We start from the raw sequence: 17,111 nt of genomic DNA on the forward strand, positions 1-17,111 counted from the left end.
TAGTATAGTACTTGGACCATGACTCTCTTATTTCCTTGTAATCTCAATGATTTTTCATCATATATGTATATGCATTACATACCGTATGTACTGATGATAGACAAATCATAATTATACCATGTTTAATTGCACTATATTTTTCTTTTTTAAAACAGTTATGCTATTTACAGAAATACCATTTACTTCGATATGTTTGTGAGAATACTATTGTCTTTAGTATATCAGTAAAATTGGTAAAAAAAAAAAAAAGAAAAAAAAAGTCAAGTTAGCATCAATTATAAATGCAAGATGGAAAGAGGCTGTAGGAGGAAACTTGACTAATAAATTTTTTCTTTTATTGAATTATAAATCCTAATTAAAAATCAAAATTACCAATCATAAACAAGGATTGGAATTGGAAATTTCTCAAAAAACATAGAGACCAGAAAAGAGGAATGGGTGCTAAAAACTTGGATTTTTACAAGAAATATACTTCTAGCCTCTCATTTGATTCTTCCAATGATGATATTTTTATTTGAAAGAATCAAATTGAGAAATATTTTATTAGGTTAGAAAATAGATTCATAGAGTTTTATTTTGTATATAAATTCTTGGTTTTATTGACATGGAAAATCTCGTAAATTGAGGTTTTCTATTGCTCCTCTAAACATTTATGTTGCTTGACCTTTATTGTTTCAGATGTTGATTTTTTATTGTAGAAAACACTGATTGCAAATAATTCTTTTGTGTTAGAAACTATACTCAAATATTTTTCTAAAAATATATAATTTGTTGTACAAAAAAGTATGGTTAGATATTGCCAAATCCAATAAAAAGTAGGAACTAAGATAAAGAAGAAGACTAATGTGAAAAACAAAAAAAAAAAAAATTCTTTTCTCTCTCTGTTCTCCATCTTCTTCTCCTTTCCATGTCAAAACATTTATTGCATTGATGCCATGCTAAGTTTCATGAGATGGATATGCTTGAAGTGAGGAGAACATGAAAACAGGAAAAGATAAATAAAAGAGAGAAAGGAGAGAATAATCACAAGAGAGGAAGTAGAGAAAATAAAGGTTAGAGTTTCCTGCTCTTCTCCCCCATTGGGCTGTATTTATAGTTGTAGAGAGATGTTTATAATATCAATATGCCCTCGGGGTTAAACCTCTTAAAAGAAAAGAAAAAAAAAACATAGAGATATACACCAGCTTGTGTAATTACAAAGTCATCACTTTTTATTAGAGTTGCCCTATTTACCATAATGTCCGACTTTAAACAATATCATTATCTTGAATATTAGAATTTTTATTACCTTTTTGAAATTTAGAATATTAGTCCAACAATTAAGTTCAATGTGTCCAATTTTCTTACAAAAAATGACATTGAATATTAGAATTTTGATTACCTTTTTGGAATTTATGATCTTAGCATACATTGTTCTTTTGAGTGTCCTCTTCCTCTACTTTGCCTAGTTATTCCTTCCTCAACCCTTATTTATAGATCTTGCAATAGCCTCAACGGCCTTGAACTTTTGTTCCTGCAATTCTAACTTAGAACCTTATATAGAGTTTGTAATAGCCTCAATGGCATTAGCTTCTCTTCATGCAATTCTAACTTCGAAGCCAATGCTTGCTTCAAAGGAACCTTATTTGGCTGATTAGTTCTCTACTCATGAGTTTGTAGAGAACTCATTAGTTCCTGCAATTCTAACTTAGAACCTTATGTAGATTTTGTAATAGCCTCAATGGCATTGGACTTCTCTTCATGCAAGTCTAACTTCAAAGCCAATGCTTGCTTCAAAGGAACCTTATTTGGCTAATTAGTTCTCTACTCATGAGTTTGTAGAGAACTCATTAGTTCACTAATAGAATAAGTAGATAAGTCTTTACAGTTATCAATGGTAGCCACAACATGATTAAAGTTTGATGGTGAACTCAACGCTTTCTCTACAATTTTCTGATAAGAACTTTCTTCTCCAAGCGACGAGAAACTACTTTTATGTACTTTGATACTACAAAATACTCCAAACTTCCGTAGATCTAGTTGATATAATATATGAGGGAAAATAAATTCTTTGATTTCTTGTTAGAGGACAACCAATGCCTTTGTATCCTTTTTCCTATTCTCTTTCAATTTATTTTGTTGTGTAGTTGTCGATCTATCATCTTCAATAGGTTCCACATAACTATTTTCAACCAATTACCATGAATCTTGTGAAATAAAAAAAAGGTTCCAACTTAATACTCCAAAATTCATAACACTCACTATTAAACATTGGTACTAACTTCAAGCCAAAAAATATGTATTAGATTTTTTTGAAAATGATGTAAATAAGATGATTACAATCAATCTCCTTGTCACTCAACTCCAATGTAACCCGACTTTGATACCACAATGTTAAAAAATTAAAGAAAGAAACAACAATAGGACTCTGATACCACAATCGATTACTCATACATGAAATTACAATTGAAACACAACTCATAGGCTAATTCAAGACCCACGACTCCCTAAAATTACTCTCATGACCCCACTAATTAAAACATGGAGTTAAGCTCCTTAAACCACTTACTCATAACCAAACACATAATCACAAATAGTTTCGAGAAAACAAAACATCCCACCTAAGGCCGTTTGGTCTAGTGGTATTCTATTTACATTAAGTGCGTCAGGTCGCGAGTTCGAATCGCACCACACCCCTCTCAAAAAAAAAAAAAAAAAAAAAGCCAAAACTCCCCACTAACTAACAATCCACTTACTCGTAACCAAATACATAGACCACAAATAGTTTCGAGAAAACAAAACACCCCACTAACTAACAACCAACTAATCGACTTTATTGATAACATATATCAATGTCTAACAAAAGAAAACCCATTCCCAAATAGATGTCCTTCGCATTTCTTCTCTCCTAAGACAATGGCATAAACCTAATCTAAAATGAATCCTATTAGAATCTTGATTCTGTTATAATGGGTTTCTGCCTGATTTCATTGTTCAGATGAATAATGACAAGCTAAGGATTGTCCATAAACATTGACTCCAGAGTCCAAAAAAAGTTTTCAATTAATCAAATCGAATCAAACAAAAAAAAATATAATTCTATCAATTATGTCATGGTAAAAATATAATTATTTCAAATTCTATCGATTATTTCTCTCTACAAATTCGCAGTTTTATCTTAGACAAGTAAAAGTAGCCACAAGTGGCAAGAGAATTTCATGGTTAAGCACAGTACATTTTTCTCTTATTAGTATCGTCAAGAAATTTTTCTGCGATTTCTGAGAGAATTTTCCTCTTATTTTCTTTAGTTTCTAAGATTCTTTGTTTCCGACGCACCCTTACGGTCAGAATAATAAACCTAAGCTTGTCAAACAGGAACCTCAAAGGCCATTCTTTTGACGTATTTTTCATCTTTCTTGATACTTTAGGCCCTTCTGCTTTCAGGCAAATGATGTTTACAATGCAAGAGCAGGTCAGAAGCTTAAAAAGTACAAAAACATGTCAGTTGGGTATTCATTTCTTCATGTGAATATATGACTGATAATGTGCTACATGTGTTCTTCTTATATAAAACATTTTACCTGCAGACCACCTACTTTGATGGATAATACAAATCGAGGCTCCCATTCGCATAGGGAGCCTATCCTTTGATGCGTGGATGAAACAGAGAAAAACCAAATAAGTAACAAAAAAAAAAAGGGGGTGATTACAAGAAGTTACACAATTACGTTTGGTGCGATACTGTCAGGGTTGCGAAAATCCATTTGATGTTTTGTGGGATTTTCTTTTAAAATTTGTTAGACTGCAATGAGGGCAAACATACTCCAGTCCATCCGTTTTTGCATAATCCTGCCAAGACAAATTTTATCAAGGTAGAGTAGTACACTCCAAGCAGATTCCACAGAAAAGAGATCATCGAGTGCTTCACACGAGGAAGAAATTGCTTACCTTGAAGGCACCAAGCCCTTGCCGTCGGTCACAACCAAAGTGAGCCCACTCGCCGCAAATTCCACAGTTCACCCAATCACCAGCCGCACTACTGTTAATTAGTTGACTTCACCATTGTCAGAAACAAGGGATTTACACAGAATCATTGAGAACCAAAAGTAATAACAAGATCAGGTACAGGGATATAGTGCTAGCTAGATTCACCTATGACAAAGCAGGCAGCACTCGCCATCAACATCATCATGTGCTAACTCATACTCCAGGAGATATGTTTCATAATGTCTTTTTAGCGTGTTACCAACGCCCTGGATATTCATTAATCAACAACACAGTCCGTGAGTAATAGGAGAGAATAGAAGGAAGAAAGGGTGCACAAAGTGATACTAGTACAAAAGCAAAACCTGGAAGAAAGCAATTGTGCTGTTAAAATCTCTTAGAATTAGTGTTCTCAGGTCCTAATACTCATAAACATCTTAAAGCGTGAACTGATTAAAGAAAATCTACATTATTTAAAAAAAAGAGAGAATTTTAATGATCCTAGAATTTCATAAGGTAATGCACACTAATATTGCTTACAAAGGTAATGCATACTGATTTCCCAGATAGAGTTTTATGACAAGTTCTATTTGGGAATGAAATTTTCAAAAGGTAATACACACTGATATTGCTTAGAAAAACCCATGCTTTGAAATATGTATTCCTAGTATCAAGCAGATTGGAAGATCAAATTCAAGGACAAAGACAGCAGGTGTAATGAGGCATACAGTCATTCTGTTAGTCATGGTGTGGTTGCGCATTTTTGAGAAAACCTGCCCTTTCCAATTGATACCATTCCCAACATGAAAGCCTCCCCTTGAAACCACCTGAAAAAGGAGGGCTTCATAATAGTTTTAACTATAGTGAATTGTTTAAGTAAGAACTCAGATAAGATCAAGTTAGGACCTCTCTATACAAATTGTACAGGTCCAGACGCTTTGCATTAAGAATAGCATCTGGAAATTCTGCAAGGCCACCCTGGGGCACAAGTCGTGTATGCCCCCGAAGAATCAAAAACTGCATCACATCCCTCAAAAATTCCTCCTGAAAATCAAATAGAATACTGGTCAGTCATACCTTTGTTCAACTCATTCGTCCAGATAAAAATTTGTACTATGAGGGCTCCGAACTTCTGCACTCACTGACAGAGCAACATAAATACAAGTTAGCTGAGTAATCAAAAAAGGTTCAACTCTACAAGGAACAGTTCAAGGGCAGAGAGTGATCTGTAATGAGGGAAGAAGCCACCAATCATCAATACATAAAGGCGCATCAACCTCATCACTCCAACCATCTCTTGCCACTATTGTAAGTATCAATATTTGGATTGGTAAGTTCACCTATACAGCAAGCTTTTGCACATAAGCCTATCCTTGGCAGCAATGACAGCCTTAAATTTGCCCCAGCATAGGCTAAGAGCTGTAACAAGAACTCTACGGATATTAATAAAAAACCTGCAAAAAATTACTTACTTCAGAGCAAGCCTGAATCGGGCAACGACCACATCCATGTTTCTTCAGTGGCAGGGGATTCAAAGAAATAATCTGCTGAGCCTGATAAGTGCTTGATAGTGCTTTCCGATGAGTAACAGGCGTTGACCCCAGGTGACCATTCTTAGGAGCTGGAACAATGGATAAATTGGGTTTTGCCAGACCAGTATCATATGTTTCCACCTCTGGTATTCCAGAGAAGGGTAGCAACTTGTGCTGTCTAGTGTGAGGCACAGGTCTCATGGTAGGTACCTTCCTTTTCTGTCTAACAGGCACTATAGGCATAGAAATCTCTTCTACAGATCCGGCTGTCCTAATCAGATCCTCTTCCAGCTTTATACTACCAACCCAATTTTCATCCATGACAGAATTGAAATCTTGAGAGAGCTCCAATCCTTTTCTGCTTGGAGCTGGCAATTTAAACCAGCTTGGCAGACTACCAGGAACAGAACACTCCAAATTCCGAACCTTCCCCGGCTGTTTACAGAAGAAAAGAAGGCGATCAGCATCCTCTTTTTCAAAAGATCCGACAGATATTCCATGGATACTGGCAATGCCAAGAGCAACCAAGCTGCGGTAAGAGCCATCAGGAGCAAGCTGCCTCAACACCTAATCCAAAACCCACCGGTGTTAAAGGGTGACAAAAGTTCTAGAGACCAAAAAAAAGGCTGAAGCTGTAGGTACAAAGAATTCTGAAAGAAGCAATATCAAGAGTTCTAGACATTATAAACCTGGGAAGCCCATGCTGGAACCTTCATACAAACTTCAAACACTGAGGCCCCACAAGCAATTGAAGTAGATTTCCTTGGCTCTGCTGAAGACGGCTTACTTTCCTCACAACTAGGCAATGCATGAACCAACTGGCTCTTCTCAATAAGCTCATTCTTAATATGAGCTTCCAAAAGCTGCACACAAATAGACAAGGATTTGATATCTGGCTCACTATAATCAGGCAAAAGAAACCTTTAAAATGATTCAAGAAAAATATTTTTACAGCATATTTCCCCATTCTACTCTGGTCCAATATAACTGTCACCATGGCCTACAGAATAAAGCAGGTGGAGTATATGAAACGTCTATAATAAGAAAATTTCCTTCACCAAACTATTCTTCATGTTGGATTTTTGGGTTGAGTCCTGTTCCATCACAAAATGGCAAGCCACTTAGGAGGCATATTGCTTAACTTTTTAACCCATTAACTTTTTTTCTCATTTTTCAATGTGGGACTTTTTTCCACTTAACACTCCCCCTCATGTCCAGACTTACGCATAATGGGCCTGAGACTTGATAAAAAAAACCCTCTAATGGGGCACACAGACTCCTTCATGGAACCTACAACACACACAGTCCTACCTTATGGAGCCTACAACACACAAATGACCTGGAGCACAAACTAGGCTTTAGCCCACACACACAATCTGCTTTGATACCATGTAAGAGTTGAGAGTAAGAGGAGATGAGGAGAAAAAGAAGAGATAATAGCGTAAACCCATGTGAAATGGCCAAACTACCCTTTTCAGTATATTTAACACTTCGAGTATATAGAACTCAACCCAACGCACAGTATTTTTGCTTAGTCCGAATCTATGGTAAAAAATGAGTTTGATTTTTTATTTGCTTGACCAAAGAGAATTACTACCACTCCTCATATATAAGTTCCAAGTTCATCCCAAGTTCCCTTACTTCCATCGACCAGCAAGGAACCCAGCCATACGAAATATAAAACAAGATCCTCAATTCCAGAGTCTTGATCTGGTTAATTTCGTATTAAAGTAGAGTACGAGATCCAGAAAAACACAATGAGCCACATCTAGCAGGTCGATAGGCAACATCAATCATGAGAGTAACCCTGAAATAAACATACCGTTCATCCACTCATTTACTCTAAGCACCCTAGTGTTGTGACAATAGTCCATATCAATGTGCCTAAGATCAATTATGGATGGACATCTCACAGCACAAATGCCTCCCCCCCCCCATTTGGAGCGTCATGGGGCATCTTGCCAAGACATCTCGGGTTTTTAACCACCAGAGGAATCTCAGAAAACCGAGAAGCCCACCCCTGAGGTCAAATACATGCTCAGTGCATTTGACTGTGGGAAGCTTTAGTCAGTCACCACATCATGTGTTTATAGAAAGGATTTCTCATGTTCAAGGCTTGCCAATGTCAGTCTTGAGTTGAAGCCACACTAACATAGTTACTAAATGGCAGGATGGACAATAAAATAATATAAAATGTCTACCAATCATTCATCAGATCATTTAACTACCTGATCGTCAAAGCAGGTTTGAGCACTGCCTGACACTAAAAGTGATATGTGAGCCAAACTACAAGTTGATAGATCACACTTCATAGTCACAACTCCACGAGAAAATGCTCCTGCTTGTAGAGGTGGAGGGGTAGCACTGCAAAAATGTAAAAGCAAAGATCCAGTGAAAACCTAATTATCTGGATAATGATTCTGGCTCATAAAAAGAGAGGAGAGAAAGAGAAAGTGATATGGGTCAATCATATTCCAAGTTCAAAAAATAAAACAGAATCAGTATAATTTTGAAAAGAAACAAAATGAAAATAAATCAGAGACATGAATAAATCACTCACCTTACCCTATTATGAAGTTTGCTCCCTCTAATCTGAATCACCAACAGAAGACAAGTCAACTTATGGGTAACAAGTAAAAAAGTCAAATTTGATGAAAAAATTAGTAAACCAATGCAACAGCTAAAAAAAGTCGCAGAATTGAACCAAGATCCAAAATGAATTCAACACATCATGTTACCATTAGTAGGAAAGTGAATGCCCTATCTACTCAAACTAAGAACCATTCTTACCTAAATTTTTTCAGGTACTAAGAGACAAATATAGAGTATTGTTACCAATTCACAATCCATGACAAACTCATATTATCATCTGACCCACTTCTTAAAATTGACTGGCTATATGAGTTTCCCATTCTTTTATGCACTTTGCCAAGTCCATTATCATGTGACAAATCAAGTTTTGTTATCCACTTCCCTCAGGTAATTTTTAGCCTGCATCTATTTCTTAACTTGGCCCTTCTAATACTAAGCATACTGCAATCAAAAGAAAAGCCACTAGCCACATCATTTCTAGATACTCTTATTTTTGCATATGTTAGAGCCACTCCTAAGTTTTCTTTAATATCCTCATCTCTAATTTGTCTTTCCTAGTTTGCCACACAACCATCCCACTCTTCTCATCTCTGCTGCCTCATCTACTATCAATGCTGCTTCTTCACTTCTCTGCTCTACAAAGCTAAAATTCATATAATACATGACCTAACTCAACAAATTAAAAGAACAAAGTTTCCCACCACAACAAAATGTAGCCATCACATTTGATAAGTTGTAACATGATGTGATAACATGTCCCCCAAGGCATTTTGGGGCTTCTTAAAACCAAAATAGTGGTCCAAGAGATAGAAGCTAAAAACAAGACTTCATTTTATGAACATTCTTGAACATAAACAAACTAGTTCTGATCTCTAAGAGAGAATAAGCAGCACTCAAGTCAGATCAGATGCACAATAAACAACATGAATACTTCACAGGACTTACCTCAATGTTCAACAGGGCATTGAGGCCATCCTCCAGTGACCCTAGCAAGCAGGCATCCTGAAATAAAATAGCAACAGTTATATAGCTCAATGAAGAAAGATACCTAACGGAGATTAACATGCTGAAGAAAGACGAATGATACTCACCAGAGTACATGGGGCCCCACAAACTAGAAATCTCATGCTCATCTCATCATCATATATCTTAATTTCAGGAAGTGAGGTGGGTGAATCTTCATCTTCTTCACCTGTAACCTTTTCTGGAAGAATAATATTAATTTTTGGAGGCTCTCCTAGCAAGCGTGGTCCAGGTTTACCGCCAACCTTTTGGCTTTTTGATGGTGAGACTTCATTATTCCTCACACAGTAAAGCCCAAAGGATGCATGGGCAAGCTGAAATGCATCCCATGTATGACTGCAAGAACTGCAACCAGTAACTTCCATTAGTAAGACCACCCACAGCCTTTAAAAATAAAATGAAACAAAAAATAAAAGCTTATACCTCTGCACGACTGAGAAGAACGCTTGACGAAAATGAGAAGCTGAATAACTTGAAAATGAATTTCTCCAGTATATTACATAAGGAATCCCCTGCAGAGGTGCAAGATAGAGATTTAGAAGACAGTAAACCGTTTGGTTAAGAGCAAATCAATTTGTAGGCTGGAACACCCTCACTTTTACATGAAGAGCCTCAGCTAATTTTTCACCATTGGGGACCTCCAAGTAAACCTGCAAATATATTTCAAACAGACAAAATTTCACTCCCATGCTTCTAGGTACTAGATTTGAAATTAAGGTAGCCGATACACCAGAAATATCATGAGGCGAAATAAACTATCAGAATGACCGACAAATTGTTTATGTAAATCTTACAAGAATAGTGGAAAAAAAGGCCATTTGGCTGGTCCTTTTTCAATTTTAAAGAACAGTAAGCTACAGTTCTGATAATGCATGCTAAAAGATTTGGTTGCTCAGCTGACATAAAACTAGTTGCCCATTTCTGTATTTTTGACATCAAAGATAATGGGTTTACACCAAACATAATTTTGAAGACGTCTGAAATGATATAATGTCGCAATGAAAGAAAATCAGGCCTACTAGTAAACCTTCATTAAAAAATACAAGGACCCTCCAATAATGCAGTCCGTACTCTCTGTTTCAACCATCAAACAAGGGCTTAATAACTTACAGTGGATGGAACCTTCTGCTTAAAAAGCCCAGCGATGGCTTCAGGAGTTGATATGTTCACTCCACCCCACACCAACGGTCCAATATCTTCTTCGTTCAGAAGTTGCTCTCCTTGTAAGTACACAAAGTTAGGATCATGCGAGTCCAAAGCATGCCGAAATTCATCGATACTCGGATTATTTAGAGTCTGCACCTGAATATAAGCAGTAGAAAGAATTTAGAGAATTGTAACAAAAAATTAAATGAAACGCCAAAAGACAAGTTCCCAAACCGAAAGCAGAAGAATGCAAACCTCCAGACGGCCCGAAGGAACGAGCTCTGGAAAAGGATAGAATTGCTGTCCATCTTCCAGATATGGTTTACGTTCATAGCGAGTTTTTCCACAAAAGATAGCAAGGAGACTACATGTCTGCTTTGGAGTACCTTGTGGCTGAAACATCCTTCATACATGACACTGGGCCACAGAGTTAAAGTGGTCGAGAAAGACCACTTGGAAACCCAAAGGCCACCTTCAATTGATCACCAAAACCGAAGCTCCAATGCATCACCAAAATCACTTTTTTTCCTCATATAATATAGCTTTAAACTAAAATCAGAGAAAAGGCTCCTGTACCAATTCCGTCAAGATCTTCGCCAGAAGACGGAGAAGAGCACAAATTAGCAAGACAAAGACCCCCACCTAGAAAACAAAATCAAAACCCTAAATTCTCTGTGAAATCGATCAGTAAAATCCCGTCCAAACGACGACAAGTTCGACGCCACAGCGCTGTCCGAGAGCAGCAAGAAAAACAATCGTCAAATATCGCCACTCCAGTTGCTTGATGCTGAAAAAAAAAAGGCAGAAACCACGAGCCCGGTAGCAAACCTAGGGAAAATCCGTAACCAACGTGCGGCCTGGAGCAACGCCGACCTGGAAGAAAATTCAAGAGGAGGCAAAACCTGGCTGAAGAGATAACCAGGAAATCACGAGCCGGGAGCAGAAAAACCCAAAAAAAAAAAACCCACGGCAGAGAGGAAAGGGGAAATAAATCAGGAACCCAGAGGGGGAAACGAAGAAAAACAGAAGACCCAGAGGAGGAAACAGAAAGTATACCGACCAAAATGGGAGAATGAGGGAGGTTGGGGAGGAACCAAAATCACAGAAAAGAAAAAGAGTAAAGTTGAGAGGTAACCCTAAGACAGCAGTGCCTTAAAATCACAGAAAACCGGAAAGGACACTCTCATAAAAATTCTCCCTCAAAATCAAAACATCCCTCAACTTCCCCTACAAAATTTAATTAAATTCGCATTTGCTGAGACTGTCAGTTTTTTTGCTGTCACAACTCACAACCACACCAAGTAAAACAAAACAAAACAGAGCCGAAGAAATCCATCCCAAACCAAAAGAAAAAAAAAGGGACTCCAATTAAAAATCTTTTGACGAACCCAGAAAGAATCACAACAAATCGGGAATAGCAAACAAGAGAAATAAAACAAAAGGAGAACTAATAGTCATCTTTGTTATAAAAACAAAACACACACACACACACAAAAAAAAACGAAGCTTATCTCACACATTTTCGAAAATTATTCAGGGGGCTGGCCACGAGACTCGGGGAATTTAAATAAATAAACACAACAAGTTGGGGGAGCTTCGAAATATCGACTGAAAGAAACAGAAGAGAACACTTTTAACATCCCGAGCCGCGATTACGCTGCTTCGGATTTCTTGGGCCCTTTTTTTTTCCTTTTTTTCCTTTTTCCGCTTTTCTTGTTTTCTGACGCGATTCGATTCATGACTGCTCTTCTCGAAACACGACTCTCTCTTTCTCTCTCTTAATCTCGTGCTGCAGATTTTATAGATCTCCCAACGAGATTCCCTTTCTCTCTCCTCCCCTCTTAATGCCCCTCATCTTCTTTCTCTCTCTACATTTCGCCGTGGCCGGAATTTACATTTCACACAGGCTTGCAGTTACACGTCGGGATCTCACCGACACCTGTGATTCTTTCCCTGTCTTCTTCTTCTTCGAATTGACTAAGATACCCTTACACTTTGTACTTAAATTTACCCTTAACAGTCCTGCGTTATTATTGAACGCGGAAAACATTTTCAGGGCTGACTTTGATTTCCACGGACAAAGACGAGTTGTCAGAAAATTCGTGTTTGCGACGAGGTAAACAGCGAATTTGTGATATTTCCAAGGGAAAAAGGGAAAACTTGAAAGTCCTCGGAATCTTCAAAACTGGTTTCGTTGATCCAACGGTGGGACCCGTGCATGTGGATAGAAATGGACCTCGGCTTTTGCTTTCTGAAGAGGAACGAGGCCTCAAGGGAAATCCTTCTCAGCCCTTGTTTGTATTCTGGAAAGAGAAATTGAACGCTCTGTGCGTTTGCGAGGAAACCGAATCTGGAAAAGGTTGTTTTGACGGTTGGAAGGCTGCAGCGGCGGTTTCATCAAATTCCTTGTGCCGGTGCCGGTACCGTAGATGGAAATAGGCTTCCCCGCTTGTTTTCTGATGTTCATGCACATATCAGACGGACACTCAGGACAAGTGATACCATTGAAGAGGGACAGAAGATCCATGCCCTCGTCCTCAAGAGAGGAGATGCCTCTGCTCCTTGTTCCTTCATCGGCAATGCTCTTCTTCACATGTACGCGAAGCACGGATGTGTCTCTGCGGCGTCTCAGGCATTCCATCAGATTCCTGCAACGCATAGAGATGTTGTGGACTGGACTACCCTGATCGCCTGCTGTGCGCGGTACGCCTTCCCTGCCGATGCTCTGCGTTTTTACCGGGCCATGCGGGAGGACAGTGTTCCCTACGATCAGGTCACTGTGGTCGCCCTTTTTAGCTCCTGCGCTCAGCTGCTCGACGACGCCACTGGCGCTTGGGTTCATCAAAGCATCGTAAAAACAGGGATCCCATTCACTACCACCGCCCGCAATGCAGCCATGGACATGTATGCCAAATGTGGAAGGATGGGCGATGCGCGACGCCTCTTGGACGAGATGATGCAGGGTGAATATTCTGGTGGCTTCCCAACTGTTGTTTCCTGGACTATAATCCTCTTTGGAACTGTCAAATCGGAAGGCCTTAGCAAAGCTCGCCAAGTGTTCGACGCAATGCCTGAGAAGAACGAGATTGCATGGACTGTCATGATTGCTGCTTATGTTGAGTGTGGTTATTCTAGGAAGGCTCTAAAACTACTCTCCTGTTTTCTATGGTCTCTACCGCGCTCGAATGGAGTTAACATTAACTTGAACTACATTACAATCTGCTCCATTTTATCGGCTTGCTCTCAGTCGGGAGATTCAACTGTGGGTATATGGATCCATCTCTATGTGACAAAGATGGCGACCATCGCACATCTCATGATCGGCACTGCTTTAGTGGACATGTATGCAAAGTGTGGGATGCTAGAGCGAGCTCGCATCATATTCGGTAGAATGCCTCAACGAAATGTGGTGACCTGGAATGCCATGTTGGGTGGACTGGCCATTCATGGAAGGGGCAGTGAGGCCTTAGATCTCTTCTCCCAAATGACTGCTATGACAGCAAACCACGAGATAGCGCCAGATGATGTCTCATTGGTGGCCGTGTTGAGTGCCTGTAGTCACTCTGGCTTGGTCGAAGCGGGCAGACGTTACTTCCGTGCGCTTGTGCCCATTTATGGGATTAAGCCCAAGGTGGAGCATTATGCCTGTATGGTAGATCTTCTAGGAAGAGCCGGGCTTCTCAATGAAGCTGAGGCTCTGGTAGCCCAGATGCCCATGCCTCCCAATGAGGTCGTCTTGGGGTCTCTTCTCGCCTCCTGTGGCCTCCATCGGAATCTCCAGTTAGCAGAAAAACTCATAGCACAACCCCATTGGCCTCACAACGCAACCCAGAACGAAGTACTGTTGTCCAACGTGTATACATCAGCAGGGAGGTGGGACAAGGGGAATGCTCTGCGGCGAGAATTGAGAAGGTCGGGCATCCAAAAGGCCCCCGGTTTGAGCTACATCCGATTAAACGATGGTTTGGTCCATCAATTCTGCGCAGGAGATAAGTCTCACTCTCGAAGCTCAGAGGTGTATGACATGCTGGAGGAGATGAACCAACGCATGAGGGTGGCCGGATATGTGCCGAATGCCTCCTCTCAGAGTTCATGTTTGCTGCCGTCCATTGGGGAGCTAGACGAGGAGAGGGAGGAGAGGGAACAAGCGCTCTTGTACCATAGCGAGAGGCTGGCCATTGCTTTTGGACTCTTAAGCACTAGGGATGGATCACCTCTAAGAATTTTCAAGAACCTGCGGGTATGCTGCGATTGCCACACTGCCATCAAGCTTGTCTCTGAGTTATACAGCAGAGAAATTGTGGTGAGAGACCGTAACCGTTTTCACCATTTCAAAAAGGGTCACTGTTCTTGCTCTGATTATTGGTGAAATAATGCAGGGTAATGATCTATGCTTAGAAGAGCTTGAGGGATTGCATTTTTTAGGGAATTTTTATTATTTAATATTTACTAATAAACTTCCATAGCGTATTCATGAATCTGCTGAGGTCTTAAATTCTCGGTCCCCTTTCACTAGTGGAACAGACACGACGACTTCCTCTTTTCTAAGCAGCAGCTTGAGGATAATCGAAGCATTACAATCTTAAACGGTAACTGGCAACTCCAAGCCCTGTGGTAGATCGTATCACCAACACAGAAAACCACGGTGCGATCCAGATTACAGATGTTGCCGGATCAAGTCTTGGCCGTCCATGTATATTCAGCTCGATCTTCTTGGTAGGAGCAAGGGACAAGTCTTGAATTACGAGTCTTCCAATAAGACCTCCGGCATGTGCTTCAGTGATGATGCTCTCTATTAATTTCATAAGTTGCACGGCGGTTCACAGTCGTGGATCGCTCAAAAAGTTCCAGCGCAACAATCACATGGTATGCACACTACTGTAAAATCCATCTTCAACACTTTAGAAAACCTTGTCTGAGGGTACGAAGAAATATAAAAATCAACAGGTCAACGAAGACGATGGTCTCTAAAATGGATCCGTCTCCCAAAATTTTATCTGCGTTCTTCCTTTTGGTACTCACTGGTCTTTGTTGCAGAGATGGGGAAGTTCTGCTGCGGGGAATCGGACGACGGCAACGGCAACGGCAACGGTAACGGCTTCGGCATTGATCTCATGGGATTATTGGTGGCTATTATCGTTGCTCTCGTCCTCATACTGGTCTGTAATCCACAGCCGCGGCCCAGGGCTTATGCTGTATATCGGTGCTACTGAATTGAGACAATGCCGGCTTCTTTCGATCTCTTCATGATTCTACTATGCTGCTTCTGCAAGTTTAATGTAATTCATAAAAGTTCACTTCGCAGAGCTAGTAAGAACTCTGTAACCTTTTCATTGTCTCTTACCTTTAGTTGGGTCCTAAATCGACAGGAAAAAAACTGATAAAAATGTGCAGTCTTTTCTGATGCATACATGTTAACGCACTAGATGACCAGATTTGATTATCTAGATACTTTCTCAAATTGATGATGGAGGAAGATATTCCACTGTCCAATAACTCGTAAATGTGACGCAGAAGATATCACTGAGACGGAAGACACAAAACATGCCAGTCATTTTCTGGTCGATCATTTTCTTGGTTGGAACATTGTTCATCTGTGAGTTGGCTGGAATTCATGGTCTACTGGACGTTGTCCAAAATTTCCACTTTTTTATAGAAGAACCTCGTCTGTTGATTTGGAGAAAATTCCCTAAACCCTGAAATTAAAATAGCACCATTTTGATTGAACGGTCTTTGTTTGTTTCTCATTGGCATTTCGTATCGGATCAGCTCTCTCTGTGTATATACTGAAAAGATGTTCATTTAATCATTTTGTAGAACAAACCAGAACTCAATCTTTACTGTTTTTCTGTTTTTAGTCTGTTAAATCTTATAATAAGCATTAGAAATTGGCAAAGATGCTCCGCTTTTGTAGAAGGTGGACCGATCTTAGCCTTCTGCTTAGACCAGTTTCGATTGGTTTCTTCCATTCATAAATAGCAGCTTTGATTGTGGATTAACAGAGATATTACTTCCTGGTAATTTTCTGGAACTGGCTGCTACTCACCCATACAGAAATGGTATCTGGTAGTCAGCAACTCCATTTCCTGTATTGGCTCCAGATCTCGTTGAATCAAGTCTATGGCGTACCGGGACTGTTTCCAGTGGGATGTCGCTGTCTTGATAGATGGTAGATCCATTGCATTTGCTCATAGTCCTAGCTTCCGTGGTAGAGACTGCGGAGTCCACCTTCCAACCTCGACCGAAGATTCAGAGAAATGTAAAAACTCGATAGATCAGCGTGGACGACGGGCTTTAAAAACTGACCCCCGGAGGTTTTCCTCCGCGTCCTTCCATTTTGCTTCTCTCTGGATTTTATTTTTCCAGAGATGGGGAAAGTCTGTTGCACGGAGTCCAAAAATGTCGATGGCGTCGATCTCATGGGATTCTTGATTGCTCTAGTCCTTGCTCTCGTCCTCATGCTGGTATGTGCCCCTCCCCCTCGTCGGAGGTTTGTTGTTTATCGCACCGGGTGACTACACAATTTAGAGCTTCTTCTGTTTTCTTCTCTTTAGAGTCATGTCGGTGGTTTCTGCAAGTTTTATTTAATACATGCTGGTTAATGTTTGATCTGTTTGTATGGGTTCATCCTTCATAGTGAGACGAATGATGATGACATTAAATGCAGAATGATTTAATATTCCATGATTCCATCCATTGATTCAGTAGTGTCGATAGGAAGACGAAGAACACGGAGAAGAAGACTCGAGAACGTCTGGTCTTGTTGGAAAACGACGACTTGAATATGACTACGGTATCATTTGTACAGAAAGACTTAGCTCGAGTCACCGGCTGACGTCGTAGTTTTAAGGCAAG

General features: G+C 39.8%; 2 protein-coding genes across 3 annotated transcripts; one reads left to right on the plus strand and one right to left on the minus strand.

Moving 5' to 3' along the window:
* Positions 1-3,513: 3,513 nt before the first annotated feature.
* LOC137955632 (AT-rich interactive domain-containing protein 4-like) lies at positions 3,514-12,114 on the minus strand. Of its 2 annotated transcripts, XM_068802659.1 has the most exons (16): positions 11,085-12,114; positions 10,512-10,985; positions 10,221-10,412; positions 9,707-9,760; positions 9,534-9,622; positions 9,179-9,455; positions 9,033-9,089; positions 8,056-8,087; positions 7,724-7,859; positions 6,185-6,358; positions 5,436-6,062; positions 4,870-5,007; positions 4,692-4,790; positions 4,132-4,232; positions 3,928-4,018; positions 3,514-3,828 (listed from the first exon to the last, which is right to left on the minus strand). In XM_068802659.1, the coding sequence occupies exons 2-16, from the start codon at positions 10,656-10,658 to the stop codon at positions 3,724-3,726; spliced, it is 2,319 nt and encodes a 772-aa protein (XP_068658760.1). In that variant the 5' UTR covers positions 10,659-10,985; positions 11,085-12,114; the 3' UTR covers positions 3,514-3,723. The 2 variants fall into 2 exon arrangements, with proteins under 2 accessions (XP_068658760.1, XP_068658758.1); XM_068802657.1 differs by having other exon boundaries at positions 10,512-12,114.
* On the plus strand, positions 12,101-15,958 carry LOC137957077 (pentatricopeptide repeat-containing protein At5g15340, mitochondrial). Its single transcript, XM_068804782.1, has 4 exons — positions 12,101-12,197; positions 12,313-12,550; positions 12,597-15,122; positions 15,294-15,958. Exons 1-3 carry the CDS (start codon positions 12,101-12,103, stop codon positions 14,623-14,625), a joined length of 2,364 nt encoding a protein of 787 aa, XP_068660883.1. The 3' UTR covers positions 14,626-15,122; positions 15,294-15,958.
* The last annotated feature ends 1,153 nt before the right edge of the window (positions 15,959-17,111 follow it).

This window comes from Aristolochia californica, unplaced genomic scaffold (genome assembly GCF_029961685.1).
Source record: "Aristolochia californica isolate CCGP_79_NKW_82.1479 unplaced genomic scaffold, dmAriCali1.0.hap1 SCAF_2, whole genome shotgun sequence".
NCBI lineage: Eukaryota > Viridiplantae > Streptophyta > Magnoliopsida > Piperales > Aristolochiaceae > Aristolochia > Aristolochia californica.